The sequence below is a fragment of the Coregonus lavaretus genome (assembly GCF_964263955.1).
Source record: "Coregonus lavaretus genome assembly, contig: HAP1_SCAFFOLD_4087, whole genome shotgun sequence".
NCBI lineage: Eukaryota > Metazoa > Chordata > Actinopteri > Salmoniformes > Salmonidae > Coregonus > Coregonus lavaretus.
The window spans coordinates 34395-54207 of NW_028160892.1; the positions used below are offsets into that span (position 1 = coordinate 34395).

Below are 19813 nucleotides of genomic sequence, written 5' to 3' on the forward strand. Positions count from 1 at the left end.
TGGGCCAAAATACCAGCAACAGTGTGTGAAAACCTTGTGAAGACTTACAGAAAATGTTTGACCTGTGTCATTGCCAACAAAGGGTATATAACAAAGTATTGAGAAACTTTTGTTATTGACCAAATACTTATTTTCCACCATAATTTGCAAATCAATTCATAAAAAATCCTACAATGTGATTTTCTGGATTATTTTCTCTCATTTTGTCTGTCATAGTTGACGTGTACCTATGATGAAAATTACAGGCCTCTCTCATCTTTTTAAGTGGGAGAACTTGCACAATTGGTGGCTGACTAAATACTTTTTTCCCCACTGTAAATGCATATAAATCAGACATGGATATTTGTATTGTAACAAAACTTGGTACACATGTTTTAAACACTACCAAGACTCGACATATGCAAGCACATTCAGATCGACCAATGGAAAATGTTGCATTTAAAAATGTGGGGCCGATCAGGCCAGCGGTTCTGAAAAAGAAAATGTCAAAGGCATATTGCATGATCCGTCTGATGTTGAGTTCTGATATTTGGCAAGCATGGTAAGGATTAGATCAAATCAAATGTATTTATAAAGCCCTTTTTACATCAGCAGATGTCATAAAGTGCTATAAAGAAACCCAGCCTAAAACCTCAAACAGCAAGCAATGCAGATGTAGGAGCACGGTGGCTAGGAACAACTCCCTAGAAAGGCAGAAACCTAGGAAGAAACCTAGAGAGGAACCAGGCTCTGAGGGGTGGCAAGTCCTCTTCTGGCTGTGCCGGGTGGAGATTATAACAGTACATGGCCATTAAGGCCAGATTGTTCTTCAAGATGTTCAAATGTTCATAGATGACCAGCAGGGTCAAATAATAATCACAGTGATTGTAGAGGGTGCAACAGGTCAGTACCTCAGGAGTAAATGTCAGTTGGCTTTTCATAGCCGGGCATTTAGAGGTTGAAATAGCAGGTGCGGTAGAGAGAGAGAGTTGAAAACAGCAGGTCTGGGACAAGGTAGCACGTCCGGTGAACAGGTCAGGGTTCCATAGCCGCAGTCAGAACAGTTGAAACTGGAGCAGCAGCACGACCAGGTGGACTGGGGACAGCAAGGAGTCATCAGGCCAGGTAGTCCTGAGGCATGGTCCTAGGGCTCAGGTCCTCCGGGAGGGGAGGGAGAGAGGGAGAGGGAGAGAATTAGAGGGAGCATCCTTAAATTCACACAGGACACCAGATAAGACAAGATATTTACACCAGATATAAGACTGACCCCATCCTAGGGTGATGTGTCCGATTTAACCTGCTGGTGGAACAGTGGGCCCACAGCTTGAACTCCGGTATTGCTGTTTTAATTGTTCTTGTTCTTCGTCTTCATAGTCATCTCCTCTCCAGAGCGTGACCCAACCGTGCTGTATCGTATGACCACCACCCCCTTCACCTGGATGGAGATTCTCATCATATCCTGGGTCATTGGTCAGTCTGACATCATATCCTGCTGCTATAACATCATATCCTGGCTACTAACTCCCTCCCCCTTTCTCCCTTCTCTCCCTCCCTCCCCCTTTCTCCCTTCTCTCCCTCCCTCCCCCTTTCTCCCTTCTCTCCCTCTCTCCCCCTTTCTCCCTTCTCTCCCTCCCTCCCCCTTTCTCCCTTCTCTCCCTCCCTCCCCCTTTCTCCCTTCTCTCCCTCCCTCCCCCTTTCTCCCTTCTCTCCCTCCCTCCCCCTTTCTCCCTTCTCTCCCTCTCTCCCCCTTTCTCCCTTCTCTCCCTCCCTCCCCCTTTCTCCCTTCTCTCCCTCCCTCCCCCTTTCTCCCTTCTCTCCCTCCCTCCCCCTTTCTCCCTTCTCTCCCTCCCTCCCCCTTTCTCCCTTCTCTCCCTCCCTCCCCCTTTCTCCCTTCTCTCCCTCTCTCTCCCATCTATAGTTACAGTGTCTTCAGAAAGTATTCACACCCCTTGACTTTTTCCACATTGTGTTGTGTTACAGCCTAAATTTTAAATTGATTAAATTGAGATTTTGGGTCACTGGCCTACACACAATAACCCATAATATCAAAGTGGAATAATGCTTTTCAACATTTTTACAAATTAATAAAAAATGAAAATAAGGATTCAACCCCTTCGTTACAGGTGTCCTTCCTAACACAGTTGCCGGAGAGGAAGGAAACCTGTAAAGTATTTCAGTATGAGGCCAATAGCTGTGATAGGAGAGAACTGAGGCTGGATCAACAACATTGTAGTTACTCCACAATGCTTATTTTTCACAGTGAATGAAAGAAAAAATGTAAAAACCAATATTTCCCCTTTTTGTCCCCAGCATCAGATCTTTGAGCCAAAGAGAGGCTAAGGGAGGATTGATAGATTTCCAATCCAATAAAATCCTTCTGCGGGCCAACAGGGAGGCAAAGCCAAAGCCATCTAGCCAACAGGGAGGCATCTAGCTGTCTATTGATCAGAGAAGGATTGTTGTTTAGTTCTCCAAAAAAAGCAATTTCTGCACAACTTTATATGTAATTTTTCAGAAATGGTTTTAAACATAGTGGACCAATAGTCTGCCAGACGGGGACAGGACCAGAACATGTGGGTCCAGTCCCCCAAGCAGCCTTTACACCTGTCACATGTACCATCAATATTTAGGTAGAATTTGGACAATCTGGCCTTACTGAAATGGATACGGTGAAGTACCTTAAACTGTACAAGGCTGAGCCGGGCACAAGAGGAGCTTCCATTTACCCTCAGTAAGGTACCTTTCCAGACGTCATCAGAGATCTCTCCACCAAGTTCCTTATTCCACTCAGATAGGATTTTATCAAGTGACGGGTTATCAAGGGACATGATTATCTAAAAAATATGGGATACTGTATGAGTCCCTTTTGTTGAAAAGGTGTTTTCAAAAGGGCATCCAAACCCGATCCACGTATTGTTGTTCTAATCCCAGAATTGCATCGATCAGTTGTTTAATTTTCCGTTGTTTATTGAGAAGAGAGGAATGGACCATTATTTCGCCTCTAAGAACAACTTTAAGTGTTTCCCAAAGTGTAGATGGAGAGATCGATTCTGATTTATTTGTCTCAATAAAGACATCGATTGCATTCGATAGAACGGTGCAGAATTAATTGTTTGAAAGTAAAGATGAGTTAAATCTGCATGGGATATTATCTGTATAGTTCAATGAGAGGTTGAGCGACGTAGGAGCATGGTCACTATACACCATGGCGACCCTGCCTCCCTATAAGCTAAGGGTATTGATCATGTTCCGGCCTCAGTTAGAAAAGGGGACCGTCTTAAACAGCTAAACCAAAGGGACCGTTTTGGGATTTACAAACTACAGGCCACTAAGTACCCTGGTTTAAATGAAGATATGGATTTCCCACCTTTCCTGTAGGGTCGTGAGAGGTCCCTTTGCTGCCATCTAGTGGACATTTTGCTCTATTGCCCTCAGCTGTGTTAAGACCGTTGTGGTCCATGTTTGCTGTGTTCTAATGTACTTTAAAATAGATGTCTCTCCTATTCTTAACACTTTGCCCAGGCATATTCAAGGTTAGAACCACCTTTCTAGGGGTTCTGATGATTCTTGCCTTGAGATGCATTTTTTAAATAACATATCTACAGTATTTCACTTTTTAATGTGTATAGTATTTCTTACTACGTGTTGTCCAATGAATTCTGTAACCACTCCCTCTTCAAATCAGGGTTGATTGGAAAGGGAGTGGTAAACAGGTCCGTCAGATGCCCCAACACCACGGGAAACGCAGGAGAATCAATCAGATACAATCTAATGATCTCCTCATGGCCCTCCTGCGTTTTCATCCTGAGAGGCGCTGTGACCTCCCTAATCAACCCTGACCCCAAAGGGCGGCTATCTAGGGCATGGATAGGGAAGGGCACATCAACTGGTACAATAGGAATCCCTAACTTATAGGTGAACTGGCGATCAATAAAATTCCCAGCTGCGCCTGAATCTACTAGCGCCTTATGCTGGGAATGAGGAGAAACCTCGGGAAACACAACTTTAATACACATATGACCAACAGAGAGCTCTGGGTGAGTTGGGTGCCTTCTCACCTGGAATGACTCATCAGTGCGCTGCCTACTGCCTCGATTCCTAGGAGATCCTCCCCAGCACCGACCAGCAGTGTGTCCTCTGCGGCCACAGTTGGTGCAGGGGATGGCCTCTCTCCTGGTCTCTCTCCTAGTACCAGCACCTCCGAGCTCCATCGGGGTCGGCTCGGAAGTGCTGGGGGATGGAATGGATGGCCCCGAATCCGGACGTCCGCAGGTAGCCAACAGGGTATCCAGGCGAATCGACATGTCCACCAGTTGATCGAAGCTTAGGTTGGTGTCCCTGCAGGCCAATTCCCGACACACGTCCTCCCTCAGGCTACATCTGTAGTGGTCGATGAGGGCCCTCTCATTCCATCCCGCATTGGCAGCCAGCGTCCGGAAGTCCAGTGCGAACTCCTGCGCACTCCTCTTCCCCTGTCTGAGGTGGAATAGATGCTCACCCGCCGCTTTACCCTCTGGTGGATGATCGAATACTGCCCTGAAGCGGCGGGTGAACTCTGCATAGTTGACAGTAGTGGCGTCTATTCCCCCCCACTCGGCGTTGGCCCACTCCAGCGCCTTGCCGGACAGACAGGAGATGAGGGCGGACACGCTCTCGTATCCCGAGGGCACCGGGTGGATGGTTGCCAGGTAGAGTTCCACCTGGAGCAGGAAACCCTGACACCCGGCAGCTGTGCCATCATAAGCCCTCGGGAGCGAGAGCTGAATCCCACTGGACCCCGGAGGTGAAGCGATGGGCATAGCTGATGGTGGTGGTATCGTCGGAGGAGGTGTGGGCAGACCTCCTCTTTCCCATCGCTCCATAGTGTTCACCACCTGTTCCATGGCGGTGCCGAGAGCCTGGATCATGGCCGCTTGTTGTTCTACGCGCTCCTCCATTGATCCAGCTGGCACCGCCGCTCCTGCTGACTCCATGTCTTAAGGTGCGTGATTCTGTCATGTGCGACGTGTATGCGGTAGGCAAAGTCAAGAGCAGAAAAAAAGAGCAGAAGTAAAATAAAGTGACAGTAGGGAGGCTATATATACAGGGGGGTACCGTTGCAGAGTCAATGTGCGGGGGCACCGGCTAGTTGAGGTAGTTGAGGTAATATGTACATGCGGGTAGAGTTAAAGTGACTATGCATAAATACTTAACAGAGCAGCAGCAGCGTAAAAAGGATGGGGTGGGGGGGCAGTGCAAATAGTCCGGGTAGCCATGATTAGCTGTTCAGGAGTCTTATGGCTTGGGGATAGAAGCTGTTGAGAAGTCTTTTGGACCTAGACTTGGCACTCCGGTACCGCTTGCCGTGCGGTAGCAGAGAGAACAGTCTATGACTAGGGTGGCTGGAGTCTTTGACAATTTTGAGGGCCTTCCTCTGACACCGCCTGGTATAGAGGTCCTGGATGGCAGGAAGCTTTGCCCCAGTGATGTACTGGGCCGTACGCACTACCCTCTGTAGTGCCTTGCGGTCAGAGGCCAAGCAGTTGCCATACCAGGCGGTGATGCAACCAGTCAGGATGCTCTCGATGGTGCAGCTGTAGAATTTTTTGAGGATCTGAGGACCCATGCCAAATCTTTTCAGTCTCCGTAGGGGGAATAGGCTTTGTTGTGCCCTCTTCACGACTGCCTTGGTGTGTTTGGACCATGTTAGTTCGTTGGTGATGTGGACACCAAGGAACTTGAAGCTCTCAACCTGCTCCACTACAGCCCCGTTGATGAGAATGGGGGCGTGCTCAGTCCTCTTTTTTTCCCTGTAGTCCACAATCATCTCCTTTGTCTTGGTCACATTGAGGGAGAGGTTGTTGTCCTGGCACCACACGGCCAGATCTCTGACCTCCTCCCTATAGGCTGTCTCATCGTTGTCGGTGATCAGGCCTACCACTGTTGTGTCGTCGGCAAACTTAATGATGGTGTTGGAGTCGTGCCTGGCCATGCAGTCATGGGTGAACAGAGAGTACAGGAGGGGACTGAGCACGCACCCCTGAGGGGCCCCCGTGTTGAGGATCAGTGTGGCAGATGTGTTGTTACCTTTTATTTATTTATTTATTTATTTATTTTATTTCACCTTTATTTAACCAGGTAAACCAGTTGAGAACAAGTTCTCATTTACAACTGCGACCTGGCCAAGATAAAGCAAAGCAGTGCGATAAAAACAACAACACAGACTCCTGAGTGGCGCAGTGGTCTAAGGCACTGCATCGCAGTGCTAACTGTGTCACTAGAGATCCTGGTTCGAATCCAGGCTCTGTCGCAGCCGGCCGCGACCGGGAGACTCATGGGCGGCGCACAATTGGCCCAGCGTCGTCCAGGGTAGGGGAGGGAATGGCCGGCCGGGATGTAGCTCAGTTGATAGAGCATGGCGTTTGCAACGCCAGGGTTGTGGGTTCGATTCCCACGGGGGGCCAGTATATAAAAATATGTATTCACTAACTGTAAGTCGCTCTGGATAAGAGCGTCTGCTAAATGACTAAAATGTAAAAAAATGAGTTACATATGGGGTAAAACAAAACAAAAATCAAAAAAAATATACAACAGAAATACAATTAATATACAGTGTGCAAATTTAGCAAGTTATGGAGGTAAGGCAATAAAATAGGCTATAGTGCAAAATAATTACAATTTAGTATTAACACTGGAATGATGTGCAAGAGATGATGTGCAAATAGAGATACTGGGGTACAGATGAGCAAAATAAATAACAATATAGGGATGAGGTAGTTGGGCGGGCTAATTTCAGATGGGCTGTGTACAGGTGCAGTGATCGGTAAGGTGCTCTGACAACTGATGCTTAAAGTTAGTGAGGGAGATAAGTGTCTCCAGCTTCAGAGATTTTTGCAATTTGTTCCAGTCATTGGCAGCAGAGAACTGGAAGGAATTGCGGCCAAAGGAGGTGTTGGCTTTGGGGATGACCAGTGAGATATACCCGCTGGAGCGCAGACTACGGGTGGGTGTTGCTATGGTGACCAGTGAGCTAAGATAAGGCGGGGATTTGCCTAGCAGTGATTTATAGATGGCCTGGAGCCAGTGGGTTTGGCGACGAATATGTAGTGAGGACCAGCCAACAAGAGCGTACAGGTCACAGTGGTGGGTATTATATGGGGCTTTGGAGACAAAACGGATGGCACTGTGATAGACAACATCCAATTTGCTGAGTAGAGTGTTGGAGGCTATTTTGTAAATGACATCGTCGAAGTCGAGGATCGGTAGGATAGTCAGTTTTACGAGGGCATGTTTGGCAGCATGAGTGAAGGAGGCTTTGTTGCGAAATAGGAAACCGATTCTAGATTTAACTTTGGATTGGAGATTCTTAATGTGAGTCTGGAAGGAGAGTTTACAGTCTAACCAGACACCTAGATATTTGTAGTTGTCCACGTACTCTAGGTCAGACCCGTCTAGAGTAGTGATTCTAGTCGGGTGGGCGGGTGCAAGCAGCGTTCGGTTGAAGAGCATGCATTTTGTTTTACTAGTGTTTAAGAGCAGTTGGAGGCTACTGAAGGAGTGTTGTATGGAATTGAAGCTCGTTTGGAGGTTTGTTAACACAGTGTCCAATGAAGGGCCAGATGTATACAAAATGGTGTCGTCTGCGTAGAGGTGGATCTGAGAGTCACCAGCAGCAAGAGCGACGTCATTGATATACACAGAGAAAAGAGTTGGCCCAAGAATTGAACCCTGTGGCACCCCCATAGAGACTGCCATAGGTCCAGACAACAGGCCCTCCGATTTGACACATTGAACTCTATCTGAGAAGTAGTTGGTGAACCAGGCGAGGCAGTCATTTGAGAAACCAAGGCTATTTAGTCTGCCAATAAGAATGCGGTGGTTGACAGAGTCGAAAGCCTTGGCCAGGTCAATGAAAACGGCTGCACAGTACTGTCTATTATCGATCGCGGTTATAATATCATTTAGGACCTTGAGCGTGGCTGAACTGCACCCATGACCAGCTCGGAAACCGGATTGCATAGCGGAGAAGGTACGGTGGGATTCAAAATGGTTGGTGATCTGTTTGTTGACTTGGCTTTCAAAAACTTAACCTACCCTTACCTACCCTTACCACCTGGGGGAGGCCCGTCAGGAAGTCCAGGATCCAGTTGCAGAGGGAGGTGTTTAGTCCCAGGATCCTTAGCTTAGTGATGAGCTTAGAGGGAACTATGGTGTTGAATGCTGAGCTGTAGTCAATGAATAGCATTCTCACGTAGGTGTTCCTCTTGTCCAGGTGGGAAAGGGCAGTGTGGAGTGCAATAGAGGTTGCATCATCTGTGGATCTGTTGGGGCGGTATGCAAATTGGAATGGGTCTAGGGTTTCTGGGATAATTCTGTTAATTTGAGCCATGACCAGCCTTTCAAAGCACTTCATGGCTACAGACGTCAGTGCTACGGGTCGGTAGTCATTTAGGCAGGTTATCTTAGAGTCCTTGGGCATGGGGACTATGGTGGTCTGCTTGAAACATGTTGGTATTACAGACTCAGTCAGGGACATGTTGAAAATGTCAGTGAAGACACTTTCCAGTTGGTCAGCACATGCTCGGAGTACACGTCCTGGTAATCCGTCAGGCCCTGCGGCCTTGTGAATGTTGACCTGCTTAAAAGTCTTACTCACATCGGCTACGGAGAGCGTGATCACATAGTCATCCGGAACATCTGGTGCTCTCATGCATGCTTCAGTGTTGCTTGCCTCGAAGCGAGCATAGAAGTGGTTTAGCTCGTCTGGTAGGCTTGTGTCACTGGGCAGCTCGCGGCTGTGCTTCCCTTTGTAGTCTGTAATAGTTTTCAAGCCCTGCCACATCCGACGAGCGTCAGAGCAAGTGTAGTACGATTCAATCTTAGTCCTGTATTGACTCTTTGCCTGTTTGATGGTTCGTCGGAGGTCATAGTGGGATTTCTTATAAGCGTCCAGGTTAGAGTCCCGTTCCTTGAAAGCGGCAGCTCTACCCTTTAGCTCAGTGCGGATGTTTTATGCGCCAGACATAGAATGCTTTAGCCTCGACCAGTGTGTAAAAAATTAGGTTTCTCTCCCTCGTAAAAGACACGAAAATAGGCAGGGTGTAGGAGCTGAAATGTTATCCCCTTCTTATAGAGACAGGTTTTGATGTCCTTGAATTCAGCTCGTTTTATCACGAGTTTGGCACTCAGGTCTGGGTAGAATCAATTATCTTGGCCACGGAATTTTGGTTGATGCTCCCTTGCCCAGCGCATTGAACGTTCCTTGTCTTGGTGATAATGAAAGCGGGCTATGATCGCCCTAGGTTGCTCCCCTAAGTTGGGTTTGGGGGGCGAGGGATCTGTGCGCTCGGTCGAGCTCCGGCGGCTTGTCAAAGACACCGTTACCCATCACCCATCACTTCCACCAGCATGTTGTCAAAGACACCGTTACCCATCACTTCCACCAGCATGTTGTCAAAGACACCGTTACCCATCACCCATCACTTCCACCAGCATGTTGTTAAAGACACCGTTACGCATCACCCATCACTTCCACCAGCATGTTGTCAAAGACACCGTTACCCATCACTTCCACCAGCATGTTGTCAAAGACACCGTTACCCATCACTTCCACCAGCATGTTGTCAAAGACACCGTTACCCATCACCCATCACTTCCACCAGCATGTTGTCAAAGACACCGTTACCCATCACCCATCACTTCCACCAGCATGTTGTCAAAGACACCGTTACCCATCACCCATCACTTCCACCAGCATGTTGTTAAAGACACCGTTACCCATCACCCATCACTTCCACCAGCATGTTGTTAAAGACACCGTTACGCATCACCCATCACTTCCACCAGCATGTTGTCAAAGACACCGTTACCCATCACCCATCACATCCACCAGCATGTTGTCAAAGACACAGTTACCCATCACTTCCATCAGCATGTTGTCAAAGACACCGTTACCCATCACTTCCACCAGCATGTTGTCAAAGACACCGTTACCCATCACCCATCACTTCCACCAGCATGTTGTCAAAGACACCGTTACCCATCCCTTCCTGTCACGGTTTCTGCCGAGGCTGCTCCTTCTCCTTGTTCGGGCAGGCTTCGGCGGTCGTCGTCCCCGGAGTACTAGCTGCCACCGTTCGTTGTTTCTGTGTTTGTTTGGTTTGGTCTGTTTTGGTACACCTGTTTCTCATTTTGTCTTGATTATGTGTCCTTTAAGTTCTCGTTGTTTCTGTCTTGTGGTTGTGTGTAGTTGTTCCGTGTCAGCAGGTGTTGCCAGTCAGTTTGTGCTCTATTGTAGATAGAGAGTCCGCACTGTTGTGCGTGTGTTGTATTTTTACGCTGAGTGCGTTGTTTTTCTTGTGCCTCCGGCTCTGTTTGTAGCTCTGTGGACTTTATTAAAGTATTTTTGGACTTGCATCTGCATCCTGCATTTGATTCCCACACCACACCTACGCCCGTTTCTGAGAGAACTACACACCACTCATGGAGTCAGCAGGAGCAGCAGCAGCGACCGAGTCATGGGAGGAGCGCGTCCGCGGACAGGATGACAGGATAGCCCAAATCACCAACGCTCTACAGGGAGTCATGAATACCCTGCATCGCCTGGAGACCAGTTGGGCACCCACGCCTCCTCCTACATTACCACCAGCACCGGTCAGTCCCTTAGTCCACGCTCCGGAACCCAGTGGGATTCGGCTCTCGCTCCCGAGGGCGTATGATGGTACCGCTGCCGGGTGTCAAGGTTTCCTCCTACAAGTTGAACTCTATCTCGCCACCGTACACACGGTGCCCTCGGGACACGAGAGCGTTTCCGCCCTCATCTCCTGTCTCACCGGCAAGGCGTTGGAGTGGGCCAACGCCGAATGGAGGAGAGTAGACCCTGCGACGATCACCTATGCGGAGTTCTCCCGTCGCTTCAGGGCTGTATTCGACCATCCACCTGAGGGGAAGGCGACGGGAGAACGTCTATTCTACCTCCGACAGGGGAAGAGGAGCGCCCAGGAGTTTGCACTGGAGTTCCGGACTCTAGCGGCAGACGCAGGGTGGAATGAGCGGGCCCTCATAGACCACTTCCGCTGCAGCCTTCGGGAGGACGTCCGTCGTGAGTTGGCCTGCAGGGACACCACCCTCACGTTTGACCAGTTGGTGGACATGGCCATTCACCTAGACACCCTGTTGGCCACCCGCGGACGTCCTGAGTGGGGGTCGTTCATTCCACCCTCCAGCACCTCCGAGCCTAGTCCTATGGAGCTCGGGGGTGCTGGCGCTAGAGAGGAGAGGAGAAGGAGCCCCAGGGGGACCAACCCCTGTACCAACTGTGGCCGTGGAGGACACAATGCGGCCAGGTGCTGGGGGGGGTCTCCTAGGGAACGAGACGGCAGGCCACGCACTGGGGAGTCCTTCCAGGTGAGTAGGCGCCCCACTAACCCAGAGCTCTCTGTTGTGCACCTAACCATACCTGTTTGCTTGGTGGCACCTCGTTCCCAGCATAAGGCGCTAGTAGATTCAGGCGCAGCTGGGAATTTTATAGATCGGCGATTTTGTACAGAGTTAGGGATTCCCCTCCTTCCTGTCAGTAATAATTTCCCTGTACATGCTCTAGATAGCCGTCCGTTGGGATCGGGGTTGATTAGGGAGGTCACAGCTCCACTTAGGATGGGGACGCAGGAGGGTCATGAGGAGACTATTCAGCTATATCTTATTGACTCTCCAGCGTATCCGGTGGTGCTGGGGCTTCCCTGGTTGATTACCCATAATCCCTCTATTTCGTGGCAACAGAGGGCTCTTAAGGAGTGGTCTGCCCAGTGTGTAGGGCGATGTCTGGGCGTTTCCGTAGGGGCGACCTCGGTGGAGAGTCCAAACCAAGTGCCCGCATTGCACATTCCCCCCGAGTATGAGGATTTAGCACTTGTGTTTAGTAAGGCGAAGGCGACGCAATTGCCACCACATAGACAGGGGGATTGTGCGATAGACCTCCAGGTAGGAGCTGCGCTTCCGCGGAGCCATGTGTATCCTTTGTCTCAAGAGGAGAAGAGAGCTATGGAGACTTACATAGCCGAGTCTCTGAGACAGGGATACATACGGCCCTCCACTTCCCCTGCGTCCTCGAGTTTCTTTTTTGTGAAGAAAAAGGATGGAGGTTTGCGCCCGTGTATTGATTACCGCAGTCTCAATCAGATTACTGTGAAATACAGTTATCCACTCCCTCTGATTGCGACTATGACGGAGTCCTTACACGGGGCGCGGTTCTTCACAAAATTGGACCTCATGAGCGCATACAACTTGGTGTGTATTAGGGAGGGAGACGAATGGAAGACAGCATTTAGTACCACCTCGGGTCATTACGAGTATCTCGTCATGCCATACGGGTTAATGAATGCTCCTTCAGTCTTCCAATCCTTCGTAGATGAGATCTTCCGGGATATGCAGGGGCAAGGAGTGGTCGTGTACATTGACGACATTCTGGTGTATTCTTCTACCCGAGCCGAGCATGTAGCCCTGGTGCGCCGAGTGTTGAGGAGATTGTTGGAGCATGACCTGTATATCAAGGCAGAGAAATGTTTGTTTTTCCAGGAGTCTGTCTCCTTTTTGGGTTATCAGTTGTCTGCGTCAGGGGTAAAGATGGAGGTTGACCGTGTGTCGGCCGTGCGTAATTGGCAAACTCCAACCACTGTTAAAGAGGTGCAGCGGTTCTTGGGCTTTGCGAATTACTACAGGAGGTTTATCCGGGGTTTTGGACAGGTGGCAGCTCCCATAACGTCTCTTCTAAAGGGAGGTCTGGTGCGCTTGCAGTGGTCTGCTGAGGCTGATAGGGCTTTTGGGAGACTGAAGGACCTGTTTACCTCGGCGCCGGTGCTGGCGCATCCGGATCCCGCGCTACCATTCCAGGTCGAGGTAGACGCATCTGAAGCCGGTATAGGGGCCGTGCTCTCGCAACGGTCTGGCACGCCACTGAAACTCCGCCCCTGTGCTTTTTACTCTAAAAAGCTCAGTCCGGCGGAGCGAAATTATGACGTGGGGGACAGGGAGCTGCTAGCCGTGGTCCAGGCCCTAAAGGTGTGGAGGCATTGGCTTGAGGGGGCTCAACACCCTTTCCTCATTTTGACTGACCACCGAAACCTGGAGTACATCCGGGCAGCTAGGAGACTGAACCCTCGCCAGGCTAGGTGGAACATGTTTCTGGCCCGGTTTGTTTTTAAGATCACGTACATCCCTGGGTCCCAGAACGGTAAGGCAGATGCCCTGTCCCGGCGGTATGACACGGAGGAGAGGTCCGTTGAGCCCACGCCCATACTCCCGCCGTCTTGCCTGGTGACACCGGTGGTGTGGGAGGTCGATTCCGAAATCGAGCGGGCGTTGCGTACCGATCCTAGCCCTCCACAGTGTCCTGTGGGTCGGAAGTACGTTCCGCTCGAGGTTCGGGATCGACTTATATATTGGGCTCACACGTCACCCTCCTCTGGACATCCAGGGATTGGCCGGACGGTGCACTGCCTTAGCACTAAGTACTGGTGGCCAACGTTAGCCAGGGATGTGAGGGTTTATGTTTCCTCCTGCTCGGTGTGTGCCCAGTGTAAGGCACCCAGACACCTGCCCCGGGGTAAGCTACAACCCCTGCCCGTTCCACAACGACCCTGGTCTCACCTCTCGGTGGATTTCGTTACTGACCTTCCCCCCTCCCAGGGAAATACCACCATCCTGGTCGTTGTGGATCGGTTCTCGAAGGCCTGTCGTCTCCTTCCCATGCCGGGTCTCCCCACTGCCCTACAGACCGCTGAGGCACTATTCACTCACGTCTTCCGGCATTACGGGGTACCCGAGGATATAGTGTCTGATCGAGGCCCCCAGTTTACCTCTCGAGTCTGGAGAGCGTTCATGGAGCGCTTGGGGGTCTCGGTGAGCCTTACCTCGGGGTACCACCCGGAGAGCAATGGGCAGGTTGAACGGGTAAACCAGGATGTGGGTAGGTTTCTGAGGTCGTATTGCCAGGGCCAGCCGGAGGAGTGGGCGAGGTATGTTCCCTGGGCCAAGATGGCCCAGAACTCCCTTCGCCACTCCTCCACCAGACTCACTCCTTTCCAATGTGTATTAGGGTACCAGCCGGCTCTGGCACCCTGGCATCAGAGCCAGATCGAGGCCCCTGCGGTGGATGAGTGGGTGCGGCGCTCGGAGGAGACGTGGAACGCTGCTCACGTACATCTGCGACACAAGGCGTCGACACAAGGCGAGCGCCGATCTCCACCGCAGTGAGGGACCGGTGTACGCACCAGGAGATCGAGTCTGGCTCTCAACCAGAAACATGCCCCTCCGCCTGCCCTGCCGGAAGCTGGGTCGGCGGTTTGTGGGGCCTTTTAAAGTCCTGAGGAGGTTGAACGAGGTGTGTTACAGATTACAACTTCCTATTGATTATAAGAATATTAACCCCTCGTTCCATGTGTCTCTCCTCAGGCCGGTGGTAGCTGGTCCACTCCAGGACTGTGAGATAGCAGAGACTCCTCCGCCCCCGCTGGACATCGAGGGGGCTCCGGCGTACACAGTTCGGTCCATCCTGGATTCGAGACGCCGGATGGGGGGTCTCCAATATCTCGTGGAGTGGGAGGGGTACGGTCCGGAGGAGCGGTGCTGGGTGCCGAGGAGAGATATCTTAGACCCGTCCCTTCTGACTGAGTTCCATCGTGGTCATCCCACGCGCCCTGCTCCGCGTCCTCCTGGTCGTCCCCGAGGCCGGGGTCGGCGCACGGCTGGAGCCGCGCGTCAAGGGGGGGAGTACTGTCACGGTTTCTGCCGAGGCTGCTCCATCTCCTTTTTCGGGCAAGCTTCGGCGGTCGTCGTCCCCGGAGTACTAGCTGCCACCGTTCGTTGTTTCTGTGTTTGTTTGGTTTGGTCTGTTTTGGTACACCTGTTTCTCATTTTGTCTTGATTATGTGTCCTTTAAGTTCTCGTTGTTTCTGTCTTGTGGTTGTGTGTAGTTGTTCCATGTCAGCAGGTGTTGCCATTCCGTTCGTGCTCTATTTTTATAGAGAGTTCCGCACTGTTGTGCGTGTGTTGTATTTTTACGCTGAGAGCGTTATTTTTCTCGTGCCTCCGGCTCTGTTTGTAGCCGTTCATTCTGTGGACTTTATTAAAGTATTTTTGGACTTGCATCTGCATCCTGCATTTGATTCCCACACCACACCTACGCCCGTTTCTGACACTTCCACCAGCATGTTATCAAAGACACCGTTACCCATCACCCATCACTTCCACCAGCATGTTATCAAAGACACCGTTACCCATCACCCATCACATCCACCAGCATGTTGTCAAAGACACCGTTAACCATCACCCATCACTTCCACCAGCATGTTGTCAAAGACACCGTTACCCATCACCCATCACTTCCACCAGCATGTTGTCAAAGACACCGTTACCCATCACTTCCATCAGCATGTTGTCAAAGACACCGTTACCCATCACCCATCACTTCCACCAGCATGTTATCAAAGACACCGTTACCCATCACTTCCATCAGCATGTCGGAGACAAATTTCACAGCGTTGACTCCAGTCTCAATTCCCTCCATGACGCCAATGATCCGGATGTTTTCCCTTCTGGTATAATTCTCCAATGATTCTACCTTGGAATGTAGAGCTCTGTTGGCCGTTTTCATATGAGATACAGCTGCCTCTAGCTCGGCAGTCCGCTCGGTGTTGTCAGTGGAGAAACCTTCTAGTGTATTGAGGCGTCGCCCAAACGTGTTGACTGTTTCTCGAAAGGCGTCAATGGAAAGTTTGGAGTGGTGCCATTGAAGTACTGATGAGAAGCCATATCCTCTTTTAGGCTACTTCTTTGTTTAGCTAGCTCAGCTACAAGGTCATAGACAAGGCCAGGGATTGTCGCGGCAGCCATTTTAGGTAGTTGGTTCGACGATGTGTTGGTCGTAGCAGTTCTCCTTGGGTTGGTCTTGCTCATGCTACCATAAAAAGTGATTAAAGAATATAACCAACTGATACATCAACATGAAAACTAACAGTGGCGTGTAAAAACTTTAAAATAAAAGTTTAATTGGGGACCTCTCTCAAACACGTCTTCTTACATCGCCCGACCGGAAGTCAACCATTACTCCACAATACTAACCTAAATGACCGAGTGAAAAGAAGGACGTTTGTACAGGATAAAAATTATTCTAAAATATGAATCCTGTTTGCAACAAGGCACTAAAGTAAAACTGCAAAAAATTATTTGGGGCAAATCCAACACAATACATCACTGAGTACCACTCTTCATATTTTCAAGCATGGTGGTGGCTGCATCATGTTATGGGTATGCTTGTCATCGGCAAGGACTAGGGAGTTTTTTGGATAAAAAATGTACGGAATAGAGCTAAGCACAGGCAACATCCTAGAGGAAAACCTGGTTCAGTCTGCTTTCCAACAGACAAATTCACCTTTCATCAGGATAATAACCTAAAACATATATATATGAGTTGCTTACCCACATGACATTGAATGTTCCTGAGAGGCATAGTTACAGTTTTGACTTAAATCGGCTTGAAAATCTATGGCAAGACTTGAAAATGGCTGTCTAGCAATGATCAACAACCAACTTGACAGAGCTTGAAGAATGTAAAAAATAATGATCTGCAAATATTGAACAATCCAGGTGTGAAAAACTCTTAAAGACTTACCCAGAAAGACTCACAGCTGAAATCGCTGGCAAAGGTGATTCTAACATGTATTGACTCAGGGGTTATGGAAATTAGATACTTCTGTATTTCATTTTCAATAAATTAGCAAACATTTCTAAAAACATGTTTTCACTTTGTCATTATGGGGTACTGTGTGTAGATGGATGAGAAAAACATATATTTAATCTAATTTGAATTCAGAATGTACTACAACTAAATGTAAAGTAAGTCAAGCGGTATGATCTGAACTGAGGTGAAAGGAGTATCTATGAGCTACTAACTCCCTTCCTCAGGTATGATTTGGGCGGAGGTGAAGGAGATTTGGTCCCAGGGAGCGGGAGAATACCTCTTAGAACCCTGGAACTTCCTGGACTTTGGAATGTTGGCCATCTTCCTGGGGTCCTTCAGTTCCCGCCTCTCTGCCTATAACCACGCCCACTCAGCCCAACTATATGTCCACACACACCACACCCACCTCTCTACGCTGGACAACATCACCCTTCCACCACACATACACTACTACACACTGGGTGAGTAAACATGCACATACACACACACACACACACACACACACACACACACACACACACGACTTGGACTTGAGTCAATCAATCATTGAATCAACCAACCAACCAACCACCCCCCCACCCCCCCCCACCCCAGCTCGTCTCTCCTGGTTGCCATCTGACCCCCAGCTGGTATCTGAGGGGCTGTATGCGGTTGCAGTGGTGCTCAGTTTCAGCCGCATCGCCTACATCCTGCCGGCTAATGAAAGCTTCGGACCGCTGCAGATATCACTGGGACGCACTGTTAAAGGTACGTACCTGACTAACTGCTATTATTGCAGCCAGGTCACCCAAGACACAATTCAATATTTGACATCCATCCATGTCTGAGGATGTCATGAGGTGACGTGGTAAAGCGCCCACTAGGGGCAGCAGTGAGCGGTGTTACCGTCCAGGTTTTCCGTTTCGCTAGAGTGTTATGGACAGGGATGGCGGATGGGCGTGAGCATCTGCCGCTTATTCCGAAGTTTGCAAGTGTGAATCCAGTGATGTAAAGTTGTTTTTGGTCATTTTGTTTTAAGCCTATCCCAAACCTTAACCCTTACCTTAACCAACCAATCAGAGTTAATGCCTAACCTTAAGAATTTTGAGTTAACGCCTGAACTGAACTCTAACCTTAAAAATGAAATCGGAGTTAATGCCTAAACATAACCTTAAACACTTCAAAATGTTATTCTTGGAACAACTTTGAAATTTGACGTTTGAGAAACATGGTTGAACGTCTAATTCTGACATGAGACTGTGAGAGCTGGTAGGTTTCTGGGTGGATGTTCTACTCACTGCATTCTCAATTGGTGTTCATAAAGATTCATTCTAAAGTGCATTACAATGACATTTCTAAAGGAGGCAAATCACTAGTAGGAAAACCTTTTGTCATCATTGTGATGTCGTCAAATTTACTTTACATGTAGGATAACGTTAACTATATAGCCAAGAGTGAGGGGAGAGCACCGGATCTTAGCTATCTAACTTTAGTATTGCTAAGTATTTTTGACGTACCTTGCTTGCTAATGACAACATTCTGTCTAAAGTAAAATTGACGACATAATGATGACAAAGTTGTTTCCTACTAATTATTTTATTATTACTGTATTAACATTGTCATATTTCAAGGCCAATACTTTGTAATTAAAACAAAACAATCATTAGCCTCCTTAAAGAATGACTGAGCATCACTATGAGTCTTGAGAACATTGATAACGATGGCGTGACGCGACCAGGTGACGTAAGAGCAAACCATGAATACTCCTTTGTAGATGGAATCGGATGAGAACAGTAAAGGTCCCAACACAGAGCCTTGAGGAACACCACAATAACCTCTCTGTTAATCTCCCTGATTATATCATATATAACCCTAACACCACAATAACCTCTCTGTTAATCTCCCTGATTATATCATATATAACCCTAACACCACAATAACCTCTCTGTTAATCTCCCTGATTATATAACTTTCTCACCCTTCCCGTGTGTGTGTGTTTGTTTGTGTGTGTGTGTGTGTGTGTGTGTGTGTGTGTGTGTGTGTGTGTGTGTGTGTGTGTGCGTACGTTGCAGACATCTTGAAGTTCATGGTGATCTTCATCCTGGTGTTCCTGGCGTTTATGATCGGAATGTTCAACCTCTACTCCTACTACCTGGGGGCCAAGCAGAACGACGCCTTTACCACGTAACACATTCACACACACTCCTACTACCTGGGGGCCAAGCAGAACCATGCCTTTACCACGTAACACATTCACACACACTACTCCTACACAGAAACAACTTCCATGTAGCCTTTAGCTCAGCAGGCTAATTCAGAAGGTTTCAACCCAGTCCGTTACATAGGGCTTTATTTTCATTATAATGATTTTTATTTCCAATGGTGCTTCAAATAACTCCACCATCCTCCCTTCTATTTCCCCTCTCTCCTCCCCCCTCCCTCCTTCCCTCCTCCCCCCTCACTCCTCCCCTCCTTCTCTCCTTCTCTCCTTCCCTCTACCCTCCCCCATACCTCCTCCCCCTTCTCTCCCTCCTCCTCCCCCTCCCTCCTCCCATCCTCATCCCTCATCCCTCCCTCTTCCTCCCTCCCTCTCTCCTTCCCCTCCCTCCCACTCCCCGTTCCCTCCCCTTCTTCCCCCCCTCCTTCCCTCTTCCCCCCTCCTTCCCTCTTCCCCCCTCCCCTCCCCCTTCCCTCCCCTCCCTCCCTCCTCCTTCCCTCCCCCCCTCCCTCCCTCCAGTCTCGAGGAGAGCTTTAAGACTCTGTTTTGGGCGATCTTCGGCCTGTCGGAGGTGAAGTCGGTAGTCATTAACAACGATCACAAGTTCATTGAGAACATCGGCTACGTGCTGTATGGTGTTTATAATGTTACCATGGTGATCGTTCTGCTCAACATGCTGATCGCTATGATCAACAGCTCCTTCCAGGAGATAGAGGTACACACACTTCACAACTGATGCTACCGCACTCTTAATATGACTGTTAAATACTGAACAAATATTTACTCTGTTCTACTGAGACATTCTCTCTCTCTCTCTCTCTCTCTCTCTCTCTCTCTCTCTCTCTCTCTCTCTCTCTCTCTCTCTCTCTCTCTCTCTCTCTCTCTCTCTCTCTCTGTCTCTCTCTCTCTCTCTCTCTCTGTCT

General features: G+C 49.2%; 1 protein-coding gene across 1 annotated transcript; it reads left to right on the forward strand.

Annotated features, from left to right (window-relative positions):
* Positions 1 to 1353: 1353 nt before the first annotated feature.
* Positions 1354 to 19605, forward strand: LOC311121344 (short transient receptor potential channel 6-like; the record flags this gene model as incomplete). The annotated part of the gene is made up of 5 exons (XM_084195845.1): positions 1354 to 1449; positions 16918 to 17154; positions 17288 to 17440; positions 18745 to 18856; positions 19410 to 19605. Coding segments are annotated over 5 exons (794 nt in total), but the record flags the coding sequence as incomplete, so codon positions are not given.
* Positions 19606 to 19813: the final 208 nt, after the last annotated feature.